Source organism: Equus caballus, chromosome X (assembly GCF_041296265.1).
Source record: "Equus caballus isolate H_3958 breed thoroughbred chromosome X, TB-T2T, whole genome shotgun sequence".
NCBI lineage: Eukaryota > Metazoa > Chordata > Mammalia > Perissodactyla > Equidae > Equus > Equus caballus.
The window spans coordinates 107,910,292-107,932,117 of record NC_091715.1 but is presented as its reverse complement, the minus strand read 5'-3'; the positions used below and the strand labels follow the sequence as shown (position 1 = coordinate 107,932,117).

Sequence of the window (21,826 nt, the reverse complement as noted above, 5' to 3'; positions counted from 1 at the left end):
TCTAATGGTAAGACCTCTCTATTTTCCTCCCCCAATCATTCCGTGAGCCAAGACAGCACTGGGGCTCAGGGCCTTTAAGATCAAACTTTCCTACCTTCAGACAGTGGGCTAGAAGAAGTGAAGTCTAGATACCATTTAGGTATTACCTTTGATAGGGAATGAAAGGTATGTAAACCCCTCTACATGGTCTCTGTCTCTTGGTATCCTAAAATTTCTGTCTAATTTTGACTAAAAAGAATCAAAGTATGCTCTGATGCAGATGGGGGAAGAAGCACTAAATCTGGAAGACCCCAAAGAATCCTCAAGCCAGATACATAACAAGTATTCCAAGTGCAAGGAGTGAGAGCGAGAGAGAGAGAGAGAGTGGGTAGCAGAGAGAGGGAGAGGAAGGATGTTTTGCTATAATTTTATCTAACTGTACTCTGAAAAAAGTGATTTCCTATGTCGATTTCAGGACAGTCAAAACAGTAGAAAAGGTAATTTTGGTTTGATGTCCTTTGGATTTTACTTGCTACTTGGAATCTAATCTTAAAATAATATGTTTGTGTATAATGGTTATCTAATTCAATGTCCATGATTGAATTATTTTAAAATAAAATGATTTTGTAAAAACTTTGCAAAAATCAAGTCCAGTGGTTTTCGATCAGGGGTGTGTATGAGAGTCACTTGTGGAGCCTTTGATCCATCCCAGACATAGAGAATCAGAGATTTCAGAACTAGGATCCAGACACAGTATTTTATTTAAGCTCTGCAGGTGATTCTCATGCTCACCAGTGGTCAAGAACCACAATCTAGTCCAACTGACTCATTTTAGAGAGGAGAACACTGAGGCCTGAGAGGCTTACACACGATCCTCTCATCTTCCTGATTTTCCAACGTCCTGGAAATCCTCCCACAATACTGCTCTGTGTACAACACTGTGGAGACGCACGAGCAGACAGGGATTAGGCTACACATCCAGAAAACGGGCCAAATTGAGTTTGAAATTCTGACTGCATTTAACTAGAATTTGATAACTGCTTTTCTTTTGATTATCAATAGACCATTTGTTTTCAGTCGTCTATCATTATGCAAAAATCTGAATATCATCTCTTTGTTTAGCAATTTAACTTTCAGACTGAGGAAAATGTGCTTTTTCATTCATTTAGCGAGCGTTCCTCCAAATAGACCAGCGCCTTCGGACATGGCTATCGTCATGTACACCAGTGGCTCCACTGGCCGCCCCAAGGGAGTGATGATGCATCACAGCAATTTGATAGCTGGCATGACAGGCCAGTGTGAGAGAATTCCCGGGCTGGGGTAAGAGGAGATTATTCAACTTTCTTCTTAGAAATTAGAACATGCTTGCCATTCTCTAAACTCAATCTATATTAAAATGATAAGGTTATTCACATTTGTAATTTACATTGCCTTTTTAAGAATGACTAAAATGTTTCTCTGATTTTGTTTTAGACCAAAGGACACATACATTGGCTACTTGCCTTTGGCTCACGTACTAGAATTGACCGCAGAGATATCTTGCTTTACCTATGGCTGTAGGATTGGATATTCTTCTCCACTTACTCTCTCTGACCAGGTGACAAGCTTTTCAGTATATTGGCATGATCATATAAAGTTACAGTGTTTGGCTGAGAACGTGTTACTAAAACATGAGATATTTTAATTCAGCTAAAAGTTTTTCCTTGACTTCAAAATGTAGCTGTAGTAAATAACCTTGTGGATTTGTTAGCATTGATTTATCTACGTATTTTCACATTATTTTGGCATTAATAATTACTTTTATCTTATATTTCTCTATTAGGTTTTTATTTTGCAGAGCTAGGATAGAGAATAGAGAATATAAATACACTGAGCCTTTTTGATATAGTATCCACAAACATTGGTGGGTTTTTTGGGAGATGTGGTGGTACAATTTTGGCCCAGTTTTGCTGTGAGTTTTCTTTAGAGCTGTGCCGTCCAATACAGTAGCTACTAGCCATGTATTGAAATTCGGATTAATTAAAATTAAATAAGAAAAATTCTGTTTTTCAGTTGCTCTAGTCACATTTCCAGTTCTCAGTAGCTACGTGTGACTAGTGGCTACCATATTAGACAACACAGATACCAAACATTTCCATCATTGCAGGAAGTTCTATTGCATAGCACTGCAGCATGTCCAAAGGCAGCCCTCAGCTTTCCACTGAGTCAGGGTTCAGTCCCTTCTCCCTGTTCTTCATAGCAGAAAGCCCAACAATGGGTAGGGTAACTCATGTATTTTAAGCCCATTCAAAATTGCACATCTAATACGTACTGTTGACAGTTCTGTTTAAATTCTTCTTTGGAATGGTTGTTATAGAAAAGCTTCAGCCAGACGTTGGGAAAAAAGAGCTTCTAAGGCAGCTGTGGGGTTGAGAATGCTCAAAGAAACTGAGTCTAGGTAGGAATGACTTCACTCTCTGTGTGGCTTCTGCCACGCCGATCACTGGAGGGCCAGCTGTTATTTTTCAGAACCCCACGCAATCCTACCTTTTATTTGAGAGGCTTGATGGAGCATGCATTTGGTAAAAAGATGTGCCCTTGGTGCTTATAGTTAGAAATTGTAATACTTTTTCTGTTTTTATAGAACTATCATTTTAGAGAGAGGTTAGGTAGCTTGTATAATATTAAGATAAAAATGTTAAGTAGATATTTTTGGATTTATTTGTATACTGGTTGACGAAATTTGATAAACACATGCATGTATAGACTTCTATGATCATCATCTGGATCAAGAAAAAAGGAACATTCCCTGTACCCCAGAATGTCCTGTGTGTCCCTTTATCCTCCCCAAGGATAATCCAACCAGCTTTTTAAGTGGCTTTTCTATGAGAAAATATTTTGTGTTCTAGTCAGCTATCTACCTGTACTTGCAGGAGCACAACCTGTTTGTCAGATGGAGAGCTGCTGTATTTAACCATACCACTCAGCTAAAAGTTGATATTTAAAATCTGCTAGCATAGTAATGCAGAGAATAAGTAAACTGTCAAATAAACTAATAAACAGGACTTGCTCTAGTAAAGTCAAAATAGACCTATGAATAAGACTGAGGCTTAAATTATAGAACAATTTTTAGAAAAATCTGCGATGATTACATTTTGATGCAATGTACTGGGTTTTTCTTATGTTTAGAGATGTTCTCAACATGTGAAAAATCTTTCAGTGAGCTTTGAGTGTGATTTTTTTCGCCTCTTGGGGAAGTTCAGCAGCCACAGACTGGCAATGCTTGCTTTCACTGCCTTTCTGAAAACAATAGCCTCAGTGTGCGGAAGGGGCAGTTGGAGTCTCTTGCTGGTCTGACTTTATTCGTGCCGTCTCTTAGGCCAAGTAGTACATTAGAAGCCTGTTACAAAACTGTCAGGGACATTCACACCTACCTTTTTAATAAACTTTATTATAAAAAGAGTCTCGATCTGAGTAGGAATCCAAACCCCAGGAATTTCCCTCATATAAGAAATCAGAAAAAGGGGGGAAAAACCAGGGGCACCACACTGGAAGTCAGCAGATGATACTGATGTTGTCATAACTAGAGTTAGTGTGATCATAATAAAGACAAGAACTGAAATATTAGTAAGAATAATAAAGAAAGCAAGTAAGGGCTCCTTGTGGCTGCTGCTACCCTGGAACCACTTTCTATAGCAAAACGTGGTCAGCAGCACGTGGAGGGCAGCTCCGACTTGAAGGACATAGGAGCCCATCTTTCTCTCTGCAGAGCAGCCCTCCCCGGTGTGCAGTGTGCATGTGCAGGTGTAGGTTTCCACTTGCAAATGTGCACACACATGCACATACATAAAGCACAAGGAGTTATTTTATTTCCTTTATCCATCTTTAAAAAAAGTAGAATAAAAGCAATTGAGTTCTCCCAGCAGAATCTTCTCTGTGACATTGCTGGTGGTTCTGGTGGATCACACTGCTTCTTAAGGCTGAGTTTCTTCTTGCCTGTGTTAGCCAAGGCTAGCACGTGATACATCTGAACTTACAGACTAATGAACTGCATTGTAGCAGATTCTTATTTTTATCTACCTTTTTCAGTGAGCAACTTTATCAATTTTTCTACCTACTGGTCTGACATGTGAAATCCCGAGTAGCACTTATGTATATAAGAAAGAAAGGAAGAAGAAATATATACACGTTTATGTATATATGTGCGTATCCCCACATGGTCACCTGGCAGTGTCTTTAGTGTTCTATCAATCAAAATGTTATCCAGTTAGTATTTCTATGTGATGTTAATTGACAGTCATAGTGGTGACTTTGAGGTGTGCCTTTGGCTTTTGGCTAATCAGCAAAAGTTAAAATTATCTTCAGTTTTGTTTCACTGTTCAATCTACCTTCGTTGAGGATTTTCTTTCTTTTTTTTTTAAATGGATGGTCTGTGCTATGTTTGATATGTTATTAATAAGAATGCTCAATTTACCAAAATATCCCATTCTCCTTTATTCTCCTTTATTCTGGATCAGAGTTTCTCCTCTAAGGAAGGCTTAAATGTGCTGGAAGAAACATTCTTTAGGGCAAAGCACTAAAGCAGTTACCCTTCAGACTTATAGGCTATGATAGTTGTAACAGATAGCAGAGCAGTAGATCACATTCCACGTGTAAATTTCTGTCTTTGTTATTGTTAATTGACTTATAGCAATTTTTGCTAAGTTTGGTTTCCCTGATCCTATTTACCTTTTTTTACAAAATGTAGTCCAGCAAAATTAAAAAAGGAAGCAAAGGAGACTGCACTGTACTGAAGCCTACACTCATGGCCGCTGTTCCGGTGAGTACAGAGTATAAATGTCATTAACTGCATGGCCTTGAACTTTTTAAAAACTAATGCTCTTAGATATTTGTGTCCATTTTAAAATAATTTTATTGTGGCCAGCCCGTGGCCAAGTGATTGAGTTCGCGTGCTCCACTTTGGCAGCTCAGGGTTGCACTGGTTCAGATCCTGGGTGCGGACATGGCACTGCTCATCAAGCCACGCTGAGGTGGCGTCCCACACGCCACAACTAGAAGGACCCGCAACTAAGATATGCAACTATGTACTGGGGGCCTTTGGGGAGAAGAAGAAGAAGGAAAAAAAAAGATTGGTAACAGATGTTAGCTCAGGGCCAATCTTAAAAAAAAAAATTTACTTTGATGAAATTATGGCCAATGTGTTCCTTCAAGCCTTAGATAAGTGTTGAGAAAGATGAAATGGCAGATTTCTGAAATGTGTGCCTATTAGTGTTTGCTGATACTTGAAAATTAGGTGATAAAAGTCATCTAGTTCAGGGGCTGGCCCTGTGGCCAAGTGGTTAAGTTCACGTGCTCGGCTTCAGTGGCCCAGGATTTCGCCGGTTCGGATCCTGGGTGTGGACCTAGTACCACTCATCAAGCCCTGCTGAGGTGGCATCCCACATAGCACAACCTGAAGGACCCACAACCAGAATATATAACTATGTACTGGTGGGATTTGGGGAGAAAGAAAGAGGGGGAAAAAAAAGAAGATTGGCAACAGATGGTAGCTCAGGTGCCAATCTTAAAAAAAATTAAAAAAGAAAATCACCTAGTTCAAATTACTTAATGCAGGAATTGGTCATAATATTTTAAAGGTAGAATATCCTGTAAAGATCATTTTGTTTAATCACTGAATTTAAAAAATGAGGACACCTAGGCTATCATCCTAGAGAGCTGAGCCAGCCTATCCAGGGTTTTGGAGCTGGTTAGTGACAGAGCTGAGTCTAGAATCCAAGCCTCCTGACTCTCTTATGGTGATTAAGAAAACTGTCATTTGAGAGAGCTCCCAAAGGAAAAAAGGCTTAATTCTAGGTATTCAAAACCCTTTTGTGAAATACTGTCTTTTACAAAAACAAGATGTTACATTTTATACCCTTGTAATGATACATTCTAAAATATTTAGTGCCATGTTTTAAAATTGTATAATCAAATATATTCTAGCACTTTCAGGCTTCAGAAACCCCAGCGGGAGTGTATATCACTACTGCTTGTATGATGACCAGACTTCAAATCTTATCCCAGTATCTTTCACAGAATTCTTTTTGCACATGGAAAGTCTGAGATTAGATAATGAAGTATTCAGTTCACATTTTTCTGAGAATTGCAGATGGAAGATGCTCTGTGGTTACTTTTAGCTTCTAATTACAAAATTACCAAATAACCGAAGAATTAGACTAAGTCAGAGTAGCCTTTGCCTTCTTATTTAGGGGTGCTATAGAATTCAGCAAGTTTGCAAACTGAAAAGAGAGGCTTCTGATGGAAAGCATAATAAAATGATGCTAATAATAGGTAGCATAGTACAGACATACCCCAGAGATATTGTGGGTTCAGTTCCAGACCACTGCAATAAAGCGAATCTTGCCATAAAGCAAGTCACAGGAATTTTTTGGTTTCTCAGTGCATATAAAAGTTAGGTTTACACTATAGTGTAGTCTATTAAGTGTGCAATAGAATAGCATTATGTCTAAAAAAAATGTGTATACCTCAATTAAAAAATGTTTTACTGCTGAAAAATGTTACCCATCATCTGAGCCTTCATTGAGTCATAATCTTTTTGCTGGTGGAGGGTCTTGCCTCAATGCTGATGGCTGCTGGTTGCTGAAGGTTGGGGTGGCTGTGGCAATTTCTTAAAATAAGACAGCAATGAAGTCAGCTGCATTGATTGACTCTTCCTTTCATCAATGATTTCTCTGGAGTATGCGATACTGTTTGATAGCATTTTACCCACAATAGGACTTCCTTTGAAATTGGAGTCAAGCCTCTCAAACTCTTCCGCTGCTTTATCAACTAAGTTTATGTAATATTCTAAATCCTTTGTCATCATTTCAACAATCTTCACAACATCTTCACCAGGAGTAGATTCCATCTCAAGAAACCACTTTCTTTGCTCGTCCATAAGAAGCAGCTCCTCATCCATTAAAGTTTTATCATGAGATTGCAGGAATTCAGTCACAACTTCGGGCTCCACTTCTAATTCTAGTTCTCTTGCTGTTTCCACCACATCTGCAGTTATTTCCTCCACTGAAGTCTTGAGCCCCTCAAAGTCATCCATGAGGGTTGGAATCAACTTCTTTGAAACTCCTGTGAATGTTGATATTTTGACCTCTTCCTATGCATCATGAATGTTCTTTTACTGGGAAAGATTCACTCTGAGCTAACATCTGTTGCCAATCTTCCTTTTTTTTTCCCTTCCCGAAGCCCCAGTACATAGTTGTATATTCTAGTTGTAAGTCTTTCTAGTTCTTCTGTGTGAGCTGCCACCACAGCATGGCTACTGACAGACAAGTGGTGTGGTTCCGTGCCTGGGAACCAAACCCAGGCCGCCGAAGTGGAGCGCTCTGAACTTTAACCGCTAGGCCACCAGGGCTGGCTCACAAATGTTCTTAGTGGCATCTAGAGTGGTGAGTATTTTCCAAAAGATTTTCAATTTACTTTGCCCAGATCCATCAGAGGAATCAGTATCTGTGGCAGCTACAGACTTATGAAATGTGTTTCTTAAATAGTAAGACTTCAAACTCAAAACGATTCCTTGATCCATGGACTGCAGAATGTGTGTTGTGTTCAGTTCAAGTTTCAAGCAGGCATGAAAACGGCATTAATTTCATTGTACATCTCCATCAGAGCTCTTGGGTGACCAGGTGCATTGTCAATGAGCAGTGATAGTTTGAAATAAATTTTTTTTCCTGAGGAGTAAGTCTCAACAATAGGCTTAAAATATTCAGTAAACAATGTTGTAAACGGATGTGCTGTCATCCAGGCTTTCTTGTTCCATTTATAAAGCACAGGTAGAGTAGATTTAGCATAAATTCTTAAGGACCCTAGGATTTTTGGAGTGGTAAATGAGCATTGGCTTCAACTTAAAGTCACCAGCTGCCTGACAAGAGTCAGCCTGTCCTTTGAACCTTTGAAGCCAGGCATTGGCTTCTCCTCTCTAGCTATGAAAGTCCTGGATAGCATCCTCTTCCAATATATGACTGTTTGTCTGCGTTGAAAATCTGTTGTTTAGTGTAGCTGTCTTCATGAATGATCTGAGCTGGATCTTCTGGATGGCCTGCTGCAGCTTCTGCATCAGCACTTGCTGCTTCACCTTGCGCTTTTGTGTTATGGACGCGGCTTCTTTCCGAAAATCTCATGAACCAACCTCTGTTAGCTTCAAACTTTTCTTCTGAAGCTTCCTCACCTCTCTTAGTCTTCACAGAATTGACAAGAGTTAGGGCCTTGCTCTGGATTAGGCTTTGGCTTAAGGGAATGTCGTGGCTGGTTTGATCTTCTATCCAGACCCCTAAAACTTTCTCCATGTCAGCAATAAGGCTGTTTCACTTTCTCATCATTCATGTGTTCACTAGAATAGCACTTTTAATTTCCTTCAATTACGTTTCCTTTGCATTCACAATGCCTTCCTCACTAGGCTTAATCATTTCTAGCTTTTGATTTAAAGTGAGAGATGTGCAACTCTTCCTTTTACTGAAACACTTGGAAGCCATTGTAGGGTTATTAATTGATCTAATTTCAATATTGTTATGTGTCAGGGAATAGGGAGGCCTCAGGAGAGGGAGAGAGATGGAGGAACAGCCAGTTGGTAGAACAGTCTGAACACATGCAACATTTATTGGTTAAGTTTGCCATCTTAAATGGGCTTGGTTTGTGGCATCCCAAAACAATTGTAATAGTGACATCAAAGATGACTGATCACAGAGGCCGGCCCAGTGATGTTGTGGTTAAGTTCCTGCACTCCTCTTCTGGAGCCTGGAGTTCACAGGTTCGGATCCTGGGCATGGACCTGGCACCACTTGTCAAGCCATGCGGTGGCAGCATCCCACATAAAATAGAGGAGGATTGGCACAGATGTTAGCTCAGCGACAATATTCCTCAAGCAAAAAGGGGAAGATTGGCAACAGATGTTAGCTCAGGGCCAATCTTCCTCACACACACACACCCCCCCAAAAAGGTGACTGATCACAGGTCATTACAACAAATATAACAATAATGAGAAAGTTTGAAATATTGGGAGAATTACCAAAATGTGACACAGAGATAGGAAATAAGCAAATGCTGTTGGAAAAATGGTGCCAATAGACTTGCTCAATGCAGGGTTGCCACAAACCTTCAATTTGTAAGAAATACAATATCTGCGGAGTGCAGTAAAGCAAAGCACAGTAAAACGAGGTATGCCTGTACTTACTATGTTCCAGGCACTGTGCTAAGTGCTTTAGGATGGATTATCTCACTTATTCCTTCCCAAGAATCTGCTAGATGGGTCCTGTTATCCCTATTTTATAAAGAAAAAAGCTTGCCCAAGGTCACACAGCCCATAGGTGCTGGAGTCAAAGCTTGAACTCTACCTCTCTGATACCAGCCTTGTTAACCACTGTGGCTGTCTTTTTAGGATTGTTTTTGTTGTTGTTTTGTTCGGAGAATCAACATGTTGGCTTTATTACCCAGTGTACAGGAGTCCCTAGTAAACTGTATCAGAGCACATAGTTAGGGAGGGGGAAAGGTCCAGGAGTCTAGGAAGTAATGTCTGAATTTGGGCCTGAAGGATAAAAAGGAGTTAGCTCATCTGCTGTGTATCCTCTAATTGTCCATTGTCCATTCTTCTTTACTTTGTGTCTTGGAAGGCTAACTTCTGTGGATGAATTACCAGGGTTTGTTTGCCTTTTGGTTTCTGGTTGAGTTCAGCCAATTGTTGGCACTCATGAGATCAGAGGACGGGAAGAGAGAGGGAGGTCTGCATACTTACTGCCTTTGCTCCTTCCCTGCTGGCCTGCGATTTTTTTTTTTTTTTGGCAGTTGTCAGGCACTCATTGGACAGTCTCTTTCCCGTTGGCTGTAAGCAGATCTTTCCCATGGCTACAGTTCTCAATCCAGGTTCCAATAACACTTCTCTCCTCTTACTTCTTCAGGCCTAGGGATAGTAAATGATCTCCCATGTCACTAGTCCATTGATGCTTCCCCCAGCCTTGTTGGTTTCCTTAGCTCCTCCCATTCCTCTGTAAATAGGCCTTTAAAAAAACCTTTTTATTGGCAATTGCTTTTGCCAGATTCTATTTTCTGAGTTTGTTCTTTTCTGGAGTCAGTATAAAAGATCCATTTAGTATTGTAATACTCACAGTGTGAGAATTCACAATAAATCACTACTTATAAGCAGTGAGTCAATTGAACATCATGTAATATTAGGTTGCAATAAATGGTGACTTAGTGTGCTAGCAATAAATCCTGCCAACTTGTCGTAACTGTATTGTGTTCCTTACTCATTGAGGCCTGTCTGTGCCTGTGGTTGAGATCTAGTGTTGGAAGGAGCACTGAAAGTGGTTCTTACACATCTGTCTCACTCTCATGCTTTTTTGTCCACTCAACATCCCATACACTTTTTTAAGAGGGATAGTTATGGGGTGTTAAAGCCCTTTTAGGAAACTTTTGGGGTTCCTCAGTCACAGATCAAGACAAATATTTCAGTTATATGATAGTGATTCCTTTTGTGGAAGTGGAGGAAACAACATTGGACCATGCTTGAATGCAGTAGTGGCCTTCCTCTCCTCCCCCCAGCTTTATTGAGATATAATTGACATATAACATTGTGTAAGTTCAAGATGTACAACATGATGATTTGATATATGTATGTATTATGAAATGATTACCACAATAAGATTAGTTACATCCATCACCTCACATGGTCACCGTTTATGTATGTGTGTGTGGTGAGAACATTTAAGATCTACTTCTGTAGCAACTTCCAAGTATATAATATAGTCTTGTTAACTATAGTCACCATGCTGTACATTAGTTCCCCAGAACTTATTCATCTTCCAACTGGAAGTTTCTACTCTTTGACCAACATCTCCCCATTCCCCCACCCGCCCCAGCCCTTGGCAACCACCAGTCTACTCTCTGTTGCTATGAGTTTGGCTTTTTTAGGTTCTACATATACGTGAGATCATACAGTGTTTGTCTTTCTCTGTCTGACTTAGCTCACTTAGCATGATGCAAGGGATGGTTCTGCTGTCCTCATTTGTCAATGGCTCTATTCGAATATCGAAAGAGCCGTCCATGAAGTTTTTCATTGTAGCGCAACTAAATTTACTTTAATTGCTATTTTAAATATTTAAAACTAGGTATTTGTAAATAGGTGTGCTTATGCAATAATTCTTGTTAATTTGTGCTAAATAATTTCAAGAAAACGTCATTTAATGATAGTCTGGGTTTTTTGTTTTGTTTTCTGTTTTGGGTATATTAGCTTGGGAGTCAGTTTATCCCAAAGCTCATCCTACTTCTGGATTTTCAAAGAGCTTTGAGCAAAAATACTATTCTTTTTTGTTATCTTAGCTTCTATTAAAATGGATAGAAATGCCTAAATTACAGTGACATAAGAATCTTAAGAAGCTGTAACGCTTTCTGCCATGCTGTATGGAGTCACAAGGTAGATAAAGAGAAAAAAATCAGGATTAGATTCAACACAGTTGGGTATTTCGATACTGTTTGAGAGTAGGTGAATGTATTTGAAAGAAAATAATAAAAAAAAAATTGTCTTGGGGCCGGCCCCATGGCCAAGTGGTTAAGTTTGCACACTGCGCTTCAGCAGCCCAGGGTTTCACCGGTTTGGATCCTGGGCATGCACCTAGTGTTGGTCATCAAGCCATGCTGAGGCGGTGTCCCATATAGCACAACTAGAAGGACCTGCAACTAGTATATACAACTATGCACTAGGGGCTTTGGGGAGAAGAGGAAAAAAAAAAGATTGGCAACAGATGTTACCACAAGTGCCAATCTAAAAAAAAAATTATCTTTCTGTGAGAGGTGAATGCATTATTTACCCCCCTGATTAACATTGTTTAAAATTTTAGATAGGCTTAGTGTATAGAACTGCAGAAACCCCTATACTTGTCCTTAGTCTTTTTGAAATAGTGAACAAGTCAAGTTAGTGAAGTGAATAATATGATAAAGTAAATATGTGCATTACACTAAAGACTTTTACCTAAGATGTTGTCAATAAGGTATCTTCAACTAAAGACTGTCTCAGTGTTGGTGTAAATTTTTGCAGATTATTGAATGTTTTTACTTACCTTTTAGGAAATCATGGATAGAATTTACAAGAATGTTATGAGCAAAGTTCAAGAGATGAACTATATTCAGAAAACTCTATTCAAGATAGGGTATGATTACAAGTTGGAACAGATCAAAAAGGGATATGACGCACCACTTTGCAATCTGTAAGTAAATTTTACAGACTCTGTAGTTTGAGCCTGTAAATCTTTTCAGATTTTTACATCTGGAAGATGAGTAAGTACATGGTAAGTTAATTTACTTTGAGCATCACCACCAGGATCATAAGGTTGGTTTTTCTCTTTTGTTCCCCTCTAAGCCTCATTGCTTATCCATCAAGCAGAGGACGCTGAACTCCGATCTTGGCAGTTTAACAAATTTTAATAATTGAGTAAATATTTAATATTTAATTATAAAATTTGGTCTCATGAAAAACTAAAGTAGACTTTTGAGTCAAGACACTTCAGTTTAAAAACAGTGTCATTTCTAACTAAAAAATTGATTTTCAAGATTTATTCTGCATCAAGTTTTCTGATTTATTGTATTCATAAAATAGTGTAGTAAAAGAGGAATATAACAGTTATTTTAATTTCTGGGGCATGGAGATGGGGAAGCATTTTTCATTGGAAGGTTGATAAGATAGATGACGAAATGTTCCAAAGATAACTTTAATTTTTTTTTCCTTTGACATCCTCATTTTCTTTCCTTTGCTGTGTGTCAAAGCACTTTCCCAACATTGCATGGGGTTTTTTTTTTTTTTTGCATTTTTAAGAGTTTATCTGGCATTTTTCAAGGTGTTACTAGTTGTTGCTTTGTTAACCTTTTATTATCACCATGGTTGTGAAATTCAGATGTTCAGTTAAAGTTGAGAAATCTTTCCTAGAGTTTATAAATTCGTGTCGCCAAGAATAATATATGCATGTATTAAAAGAATTGATCCCTCTTTTTATTCAGGTTACTGTTTAAAAAAGTGAAGGCTCTGCTGGGAGGGAATGTCCGGATGATGCTGTCTGGAGGAGCGCCGCTGTCTCCTCAGACACACCGATTCATGAATGTCTGTTTCTGCTGCCCAATTGGTCAGGGTTATGGACTGACAGAATCATGTGGTGCTGGGACAGTTACTGAAGGTAAGCATTTTTAATATGGCAAATAATTCTGTATCACTTCCTACTAATAAAGACAAAGCCCATTTCCATTACCTTTGGGAACAATGGTAATTTTATACCTCTTCAATAGTATCAGTTTCAATGCAAACCTACATATTTTTAGTTTTAGAAACTTTTTTAATTAAGAGTATCATGTGTGCCCGTTATTTGTAAGCCCTGTAAATATTTACGTCACCTTGTCAGTCTTCAAAACTCCTGTCACCCTGGTCCTTTAATTTTCTCTCTCTGAATGATCACTTCCTTGGAGAACAGCACTCTTGGAATAAATTGTCGCTTTTGTGCTCCCTCTTGGATCTACATTCCTGCCCTGACTTCTTCTTTGCTTTTTCTTCTGTTATTTTCGCAACCTATAGTAGGGTTTCTCAACTTGAGCACTATTCAAATTTTGAACCAGGTAGTTCTTTGTTGTTGAGGGCTCTCTTGCCCATTGTAGGATGTTTAGCAGTCAAATACTAGTAGTAACCTGCTCCCCCTAACTGTGACAATGAAACATATCTTCAAACATTGCCAAATACCCCTGAGGGGAAAATCAACCCCAGGTTGTGAAACACTGGGGTATAGTAATTTTTTTTATTCCTCTTTCGCTTTAAGCACATTGTGTCCAAAGTCAATGCCATTATCTCAGACCATCTCTTCATTGCTAAATTCTTTGTGTCATTGGTATTACCATCCTTAAAGTCGTTCAGAATATTGGCTTTGAACTCATCGGAATGTTTTTACTTAACTTTTATCAGCTCTTTCTTTGCCTTCATTGGATTGCTCCCTCCTCTGCATATACCGCCTTTGGCATCCCACCTTTTATACTTTACACTGCTCTGAGGTAACAGCCTTTCAACTTCTGTGCTTGCCTCTACTATATCACTTCTGATTGATCCTGTATACTTCAGTTAGACACATCCACCTCAAACACTGCTTCCTACCTGGTGACCTAGCTTTCAACACATCTTTAATCTGGCACCATTGTACCTGCCCATCATTGTTTTCCATTATTTCCCATGCATGTACATACCTGGCTCTTCTCTCCTGACAAGCTCATGTTCTCAGTCTTTCTTATATAGGCATTCTTGCTCTCACCTCTATTTTCTCTTCCCATCTCTTAGAATGCCCTTTTTGCTAAGAGTCATAGCCATTTTTTTAGTGCCCAACTCTTGAATTAAGTCATTCCCAAAGATTTCATTTTATGTTGATCTTTCTAGTCTCTGAGGTACTATTGTGCTCACCATCGGTACCATGCAATTTAGTATTTAAATATTCTCTAAATTGTTTCACATGCATTTATTCCTAGATATTTTATTTGTAAGCTCATTGAGGGCAGAGTCTCCTTATTCTTTATGTGGTTTCCTCACATGTTTAATTTAATTCTAAATACATCATAGGCTGTCCATACATACTAGATTATTGCTAGCAGTAATCACAGATTACAAAAGGATAATACAATCGTTGTTGTCATTATGGTGTTTGATAAAGCAGCTGACATTTATTGAATGCTTAGTTCGTGCCAAGAAGTCTTAAGCACTGTCCACGTATCATTCCATTCAATCCTCACAGCATGTCCCTATATCAAGTAGGACCTGTTACTATCTCCCTTTAATAGATGAGGAAATAGAGGCTTAGAGAGGTTAAGTAACTTGTCCAAGTTACACAGCCTATCAGTGAGTGGTAGAGAAGGAATTCCAATCAAAATCTGTCTTACCACAATCCTAGGTAGCTAACAGTGGAGCCAGATCTACTCCTTTAACAGATTTTTGTACTTAATTATCTAAAATATAGTCATGAGAAACAAAAATTAGATAACAACCTTGTGATCGATAGCACTGTTAAAATGAAGTTGAAATATAAATGATCACACTTTGCAGTCCTCTCTCTACAGCCTCTTCTTTTATCATATTTGACTGGCTCTAATACCACTATTCCTGGTCTCGTATTGGTGCAAGTCTGAAATGTGGTATGCTAATAATCTTTGTTGCTTGTCCTCCCTCATAGTTACTGACTATACTACTGGCAGGGTTGGAGCCCCTCTTATTTGCTGCGAAATTAAGCTAAAGGACTGGCAGGAAGGTAAGAATTTTATGACAAACACTAGTGATTCTGGACATGCTCAAAACCACTGTGAACCTCAAGACTTGCTTTCTTTAAAGTATTAGATTGCCTGCGGTAGCACGTGAGTCTTTGCTGTTGCTTGTTCCCTGTGCTTTCTTTGTCCTCAATAACATCTTTAGGTTCCCAAGAAGAAAAGAAAATTTCCAGGTTCTGGGCATGATGCTTCTAAACTTGGAAATACTTGATGGTGAAGAGGAAAAAATTCTTAGCGGGGCATTCCCTGGGTTTGAAAAAGGATGTATATCTTACCCTTTGAAGCTCGACTTTGCTAGTGAGGAGATTTGGCTGGGCAAATGAAACTCCAGGTTTTCCAGACCAGTTACTCTCACACACGCACACACACACACACACACACACACACACACACACGCACACCAAATTCCTAGCTCTTGACTGTCTGGCTATTTGTATAATTGAATTTTTATATGTAACTGCAAGGCAGACCACTTAGAGGAGACCTGGTGCTTTACAGACATCGGTGATAATCCTTTTTATGAATCAGTCGAAGGCAAAAGTCAGTTGGTCATCCTATGATGAAACTGTGAAAAGTACTAAGTGCGTGCATTAACTGCAAAGCAATTAACAGCTTAGGTAAAGAAAGTATAATTAAAAAGTTTAAGATTTCAAAAGAGAATATTCACCTTGGGATGGAGCCATAGACTGAAAATTTAAAGGGTCAGTGACCTCCTACGACATATCCTGTAGGTTGTGCAAACCCCAGAAAATGAATGGGCTTGATCTGACATAAACTTGACGTTCCTAAAAGTATTTCTCCTACGTGACTTTCTTAATATGTGCATTATTGTCAGTGGTCTATGTGCAGAACACCATGTCTTTTTAAAAACCACGTTTAAAAGCCACTTGCTTTCACAAGAGTTTATGTCTTGGGAATAAGTCATCCTTCTTTCTCCCATGATAATGCCTTTCTAATTTTACAATGAGAATCTGAAGAAAATATAGGTATTAGATGTCTATATGTGTTGGGCATCAGCATCAACATTGTTTTATTAGATGGGTTATTAGGCTGTAGAATCAGAGAAACAAGGTATAAGGTAAAACTTGGTAAGGAGAATTTTGCCTTTAATTTTTATTTTCCAATTTTCTACTATTGTGCTTTCATGTCACTTTTGGGGAGTAGGTCCACTTTTTGACATGCATTTGGAGTTAATTCCTTGCTCTGAAGGAATCTTTGCTTCATAAAATAGGAATGATCTTAATGTTTTACATACAATCGGTTTTGTTGTACTGAAATATTGAATAGTTTTAAGTTTATAAGAGCAGCTAACAGATTAAAAGAACTCTGATTTTACTCCTTTTACCACATAAAATCTAATCAACATCTCACTTTATGAATTTAGATTTTTGTGTATTTTCTTTAAGGTAAGCTTTATTCAATAATAAATAGATAAGGAGTAGTAGTAATTATTTTAATAGTTATTGTCAATTATTTCAATGTTTTAACTTTTAAAGTCATGACTGGCCATAGGCAGAGTTAAGAAAATAAAATCGCCCTCTTGTTTCCCATAGCCTCCCTTTCCCTCTAATTTATGGCCTTGCCTTTGGTAGGTACATAATATCTGCTCTCTTTGATTGAAATCTGCTTAGGAAACACCTGGAATGCATTGATGTCAACATGTTAGTAATTTACTCCTAACAGCTTCATGTATTACCCTTCTTGGGGGTGATTTTATTATAACAGAGCTCTGTGAACCCTAAGCTTTAATGATTTTTCTGTGTGTGAAATGTGGTGGCCTTGGGAAGGTTTGGGATGGGTGGTGGTTGTTGGTGGTTATCATTGAGCCTTCCCTGGTCCTCCTGAAACCATAGTCACCCGCTATCCTCACATAAATCTGAGTAAATATGAACTAATAGCCTCCTGTAAAGTGATGTAAAATTTGATCAGCAGAAAAATATTAGCAAAGGTGCTTTAAGAATTAATGTATGGGCTGGCCTCATGGCAGAGTGGTTAAGTCTGGCACGCTCCACTTTGGCAGCCCAGGGTTTGTGGGTTTGGATTGCGGGCACGGACCTACACCACTCATCAAGCCATGCTGTGCTGGCATCCCACATACAAAATAGAGGAAGATTGGTGCAGATGTTAGCTCAGTGACAATCTTCCTCAAGAAAAAAAAAAGAGGAAGATTGGCAACAGATGCTACCTCAGAGCAAATCTTCCTCACCAAAAAAAAAAAAGAGAGCGAGAGAATTAATGCAAGTAAATTTTGTTTTAGAACAATAACTAATTTGCTTATTGACTTCCAGGCGGTTATACAATTCATGACAAGCCAAACCCCAGGGGTGAAATCGTAATTGGTGGACAGAATATCTCCATGGGATATTTTAAAAATGAAGAGAAAACAGCAGAGGATTATTCTGTGGATGAGAATGGCCAAAGGTGGTTTTGCACTGGAGATATTGGAGAATTTCATCCCGATGGATCTTTACAGATTATAGGTCAGTGTATTCTCTTTTTGTGCTTTTCTTTAGTTTTTGTAACTTCAACATATATGAAAGGTAATATTGGTCGAGTCATTAATAGGGTTGATGATGCTATTGGTTTAAAATTTGGGCAAGTTATTTAACTTATGTCTGCAGTTCTCCGTCTGTAAAACAGGGACAGCAGTATGGATCTGGTAGGGTTTTTGTTAGGATTAAATGAGTTGATATAAATAAAATGTTTAGGGGCCGGCTCCGTGGTCAAGTGGTTAAGTTCGCGTGCTCCACTACGGCGGCTCAGGGTTCGGATCCTGGGCACGGGCATGGCACCGCTCGTCAGTCCACGTTGAGGTGGCGTCCCACATCCCACAACTAGAAGGACCTGCAACTAAGATATACAGCTGTGTAAGGGGGGTGGGGGTTGGGGAGATAAAGCAGAAAAAAAAAAAAGATTGGCAACAGTTGTTAGCCCAGGTGCCAGTCTTTAGTAAAAAATAAATAAATCAAAAATGTTTAGAACAGGGCAGTGCCTGCATCTTAGTAACTGGTAGCAGCAAGAGCAGCAGCATTGGGGGTGGGGAGGATGGGGGGCAGGAAAATAGAAGATTGGTAATGAGAAAACAAAAGTTGTTTGGAGATAGATATGTATTTTTTTATCGAGTACACATGGTTCTGTACAACCATCTACTGTAACATACTCTATTCTAGGCCTTCCTCACTATCTCCTCCCTCTTCCGAGGCAGTGTGAACACGCTCTTTTCCCTAGCGTCCATTTATATGGCTCTTACTAGCCCTGCACCTTAGAAAATTAGAATATCAACCCTTAACATTAATCTGTTCTTCTCAGAATGTCAATTGGTTCAGCATTGCCCTTATTGAGCCTACTGAAATAGACTTTTAAGTTCAAAAAGCTACTCCAAAATGGCCTTTATGCTATTCACTTTAATCAGGCAGAAGTTAAAATAAAAATTTGACCAGCTGATAGGGACCACTCTATTGGGACCCAGTCAGGTCCTTTGCGAGCTATAAAATTTCCTCAGTCATATCTCTAGTGGTCCAGTTAAATCTCTCTCTGGACCTTTGTCTGACTTGAATACAGTTAGAGATTTCCTGGGAAAATTAGTTCTTCATCTAGAAGTTGGATCTGCTGGTGAAATTCCCAGGAAACATGGTTCCCTTGCTTTTTTTTTCTTGATCCTTAATTGCATTGGAATCAAAGGTTGTTTCTGTTGGCATGTAGAGTAGGTTCCCAGGCCATGTGTAGGCAAGTCAGCACTCACACAAAGGTTGTAAGCCAAACTGATGGTTATTTAAGCTGAGCCATTCTCTGTCAACACATTATCTGAGCAGTGTCACTTTAACAAGATGATATCAAATATGGAAAATGGGGAATTAACATTTATTGACTGTGTTTTATATGCCAGACATTGTGTACATGCCTGTATGGGGTGGACATCATTATCCCTGATAAAATTGAGGGTTGGACAGGTCAACTGACATGCCTAGGATCACATAGCTAGTAAGGGGCAGAGCTACCATTCAAATCTAATGGTAAAAACACTTGTTTCTTCTATTAGTTCATTGTAATATTTAAGATTATAATAAGATATTAAAGCTTTCAGTATAGGGTGTAACATTTTAGCCAGTACTTCTTTAACTAGGCATTTCGTTTTTAACTGACATGTATGGGCAAGCACTATATATAACAAGCTCTTAAAAGAAGTATGTTTGTGAATAAAGATTAATGCAATGAGGTTGAAAGAAAATCAGAATTGTACATACCTTAATAAAACGGACTGTATGTAACTTAACATTCTTCATGACTTATAGATCGGAAGAAAGATCTGGTGAAGTTGCAAGCTGGAGAATACGTATCTCTCGGGAAAGTAGAAGCTGCACTGAAGAACTGTCCACTTATTGACAACATCTGTGCTTTTGCCAAAAGGTAACTTTCAAAAGTTGAATTCGTGTTTCATATTCTTACAGTAAAAGGATAGTTAGCAAAGCGTTTGATTATATATAATCATAAGGGAAACATCAGACTTTCATCAGAGTTGAGGAATGTCACACATTTCTGAAAATTCTTGAATTCAACAGTTTGAAGATCATTTGAGAGAATCCAGACATTTTAACTATTTATGGGACACCTACTATGTCTTGCTAAATACTCAGCTATGCCACAAAAGTTATTTCATTTAACGTCCATAATGACTGAAACTTAGCATAAGTAATTTTCCCAAGAATGTAACACAGCAAGTATCAGTTTTCTAAATCAAAAACCTGAGAGATTGAAGCATTTTCATTGTATGTTAATATAGTTTATTTCCATGGGCTTTATTACTTCCTTTTAAAAAAATTTAATTGCAGAAAACACAAAATGTAAAAGTTACCATCTTAATCATTTCTAAGTGTACAGTTCACAAGTGTTAAGTAGGTTCACATTGTTGTGCCACCAATCTCCAGAATTTCTCATCTTGTAAAACTGAAACTCTGTATCCATTAAACAATGCCCCATTTTCCCCTGCCCCAGCCCCTGAACTGCCACCATTCTCCTTTTTTTTCTGTGAAGTTCACACTCTGGATACCTCCTATTAGTGGAGTCATACAGTATTTGTCTTTTTTGACTGGCTTATTTCATTTAGCATAATGTCCTCAAGGTTCATGTATATTGTAGCATGTGTCAGAATTCCCTTCCTTTTTAAAGCTGAATAATATTCCTTTGTATGTCTAGACCACATTTTGTTTAGCCAGTCATCCATCAGTGGACAACTTGGGTTGTTTCTACCTCTTGACTATCGTGAATAATACTGCTACGAACCTGGATATGCAAGTATCTCTTCAAGATCCTGCTTACAATTCTTTTGGATATATATCCAGTTGTGAGATTGCTGGATCATATGGTAGTTCTATTTTTATTTTTTGAGGAACTGCCATACTGTTTTTCATAGTGGCAGCACCATTTTTACATTCCCACCAGCAATACACAGAGTTCTAATTTCTCCACATCCTCACCAATACTTGCTTCTATTTTTTTGGTAGTAGGCATCATAATGGGTGTGAGAGGATATCTTGCCCCTAGTGATTAGTGATATTGAGCATCTTTTCCTGTGCTTGTTGGACATTTGTGTATCGATATCACCTCTGATGAAATGTTAGTCAAGTCCTTTGCCCATTAAATTTTTTTCTTCTATTTTTAATTATACAATACAGTGTTATCAACTATAGTCACCATGTTTTCCATTACATCCTCAGACTCGATTCATCTTATAGCTGAAAGTTTTTATCCTTTGAACAACCTATGCCTATTTCCCCCCCATCCTCCAACCCCTGGCAACCACTTTTCTACTCTCTATTTCTATGAGTTTGACTTTTTTTTTAGGATTCCATGTATAAGTGATACCATGCAGTATTTGTCTTTCTCTGTCTGGTTTATTTCATTTAGCATAATACCCTCAAGTTTCATGCATGTTGTCACAAATGGCAGAATTTCCTTCTTTCTCATGGTTGAGTAGTATTCCATTGTGTGTGTGTGGATAATCATGTTTTCATTTCCTTTGGATATATACCCAGAAGTTGGATTGCTGGATCATATGGTAGTTCTATTTTACATTTTTTGAGGAATCTCATACTGTTTTCCAACGTGGCTGCCCCAATTTACATTCCCACCAGCAGTGTACAAGGGTTCCCATTTCTCCATATCCTTGCCAACACTTGTTATTGTTTGTCTTTTTGATAATAGCCAATTTAACAAGTATGAGGTAATATCTTATTGTGGTATTGATTTCTATTTATTTCCCTGATGATTAGTGATGTTAAATGCCTTGTCATGTGCCTATTGGCCATTTGTATGTCTTCTTTGGAAAGATGTCTGTTCAGAACTCAGCCCATTTTTTAATTGGATTTTTTTTTGCTATTGAGTTATAGGTGTTCTTTATATGTTTTAGATATTAACCCATTATCAGATACATGATTTTCAAATATTTTCTCCCGTTCCATAGGTTGCCTTTTCATTTAGTTGATGGTTTCCTTAGCTGTGCAGAAGATTTTTAGTTTGATATAGTCCCACTTGTTTATTTCTGCTTTTT

The 21,826-nt window shown here is 38.4% G+C and overlaps 1 protein-coding gene across 20 annotated transcripts in view; it reads left to right on the top strand.

Moving 5' to 3' along the window:
• ACSL4 (acyl-CoA synthetase long chain family member 4) overlaps positions 1-21,826 on the top strand; it is a 151,046-nt gene that overhangs the window by 114,613 nt on the left and 14,607 nt on the right. For all 20 annotated transcript variants that reach the window (XM_070256878.1, XM_070256881.1, XM_023634024.2 and 17 more), the window contains 8 exons: positions 1,149-1,299; positions 1,453-1,576; positions 4,706-4,777; positions 12,067-12,206; positions 12,994-13,166; positions 15,189-15,263; positions 17,568-17,759; positions 19,572-19,686. In XM_070256878.1, the coding sequence (XP_070112979.1) occupies positions 1,149-1,299; positions 1,453-1,576; positions 4,706-4,777; positions 12,067-12,206; positions 12,994-13,166; positions 15,189-15,263; positions 17,568-17,759; positions 19,572-19,686 (1,042 nt within the window). The remainder of the gene's footprint in view (positions 1-1,148; positions 1,300-1,452; positions 1,577-4,705; positions 4,778-12,066; positions 12,207-12,993; positions 13,167-15,188; positions 15,264-17,567; positions 17,760-19,571; positions 19,687-21,826) is intronic.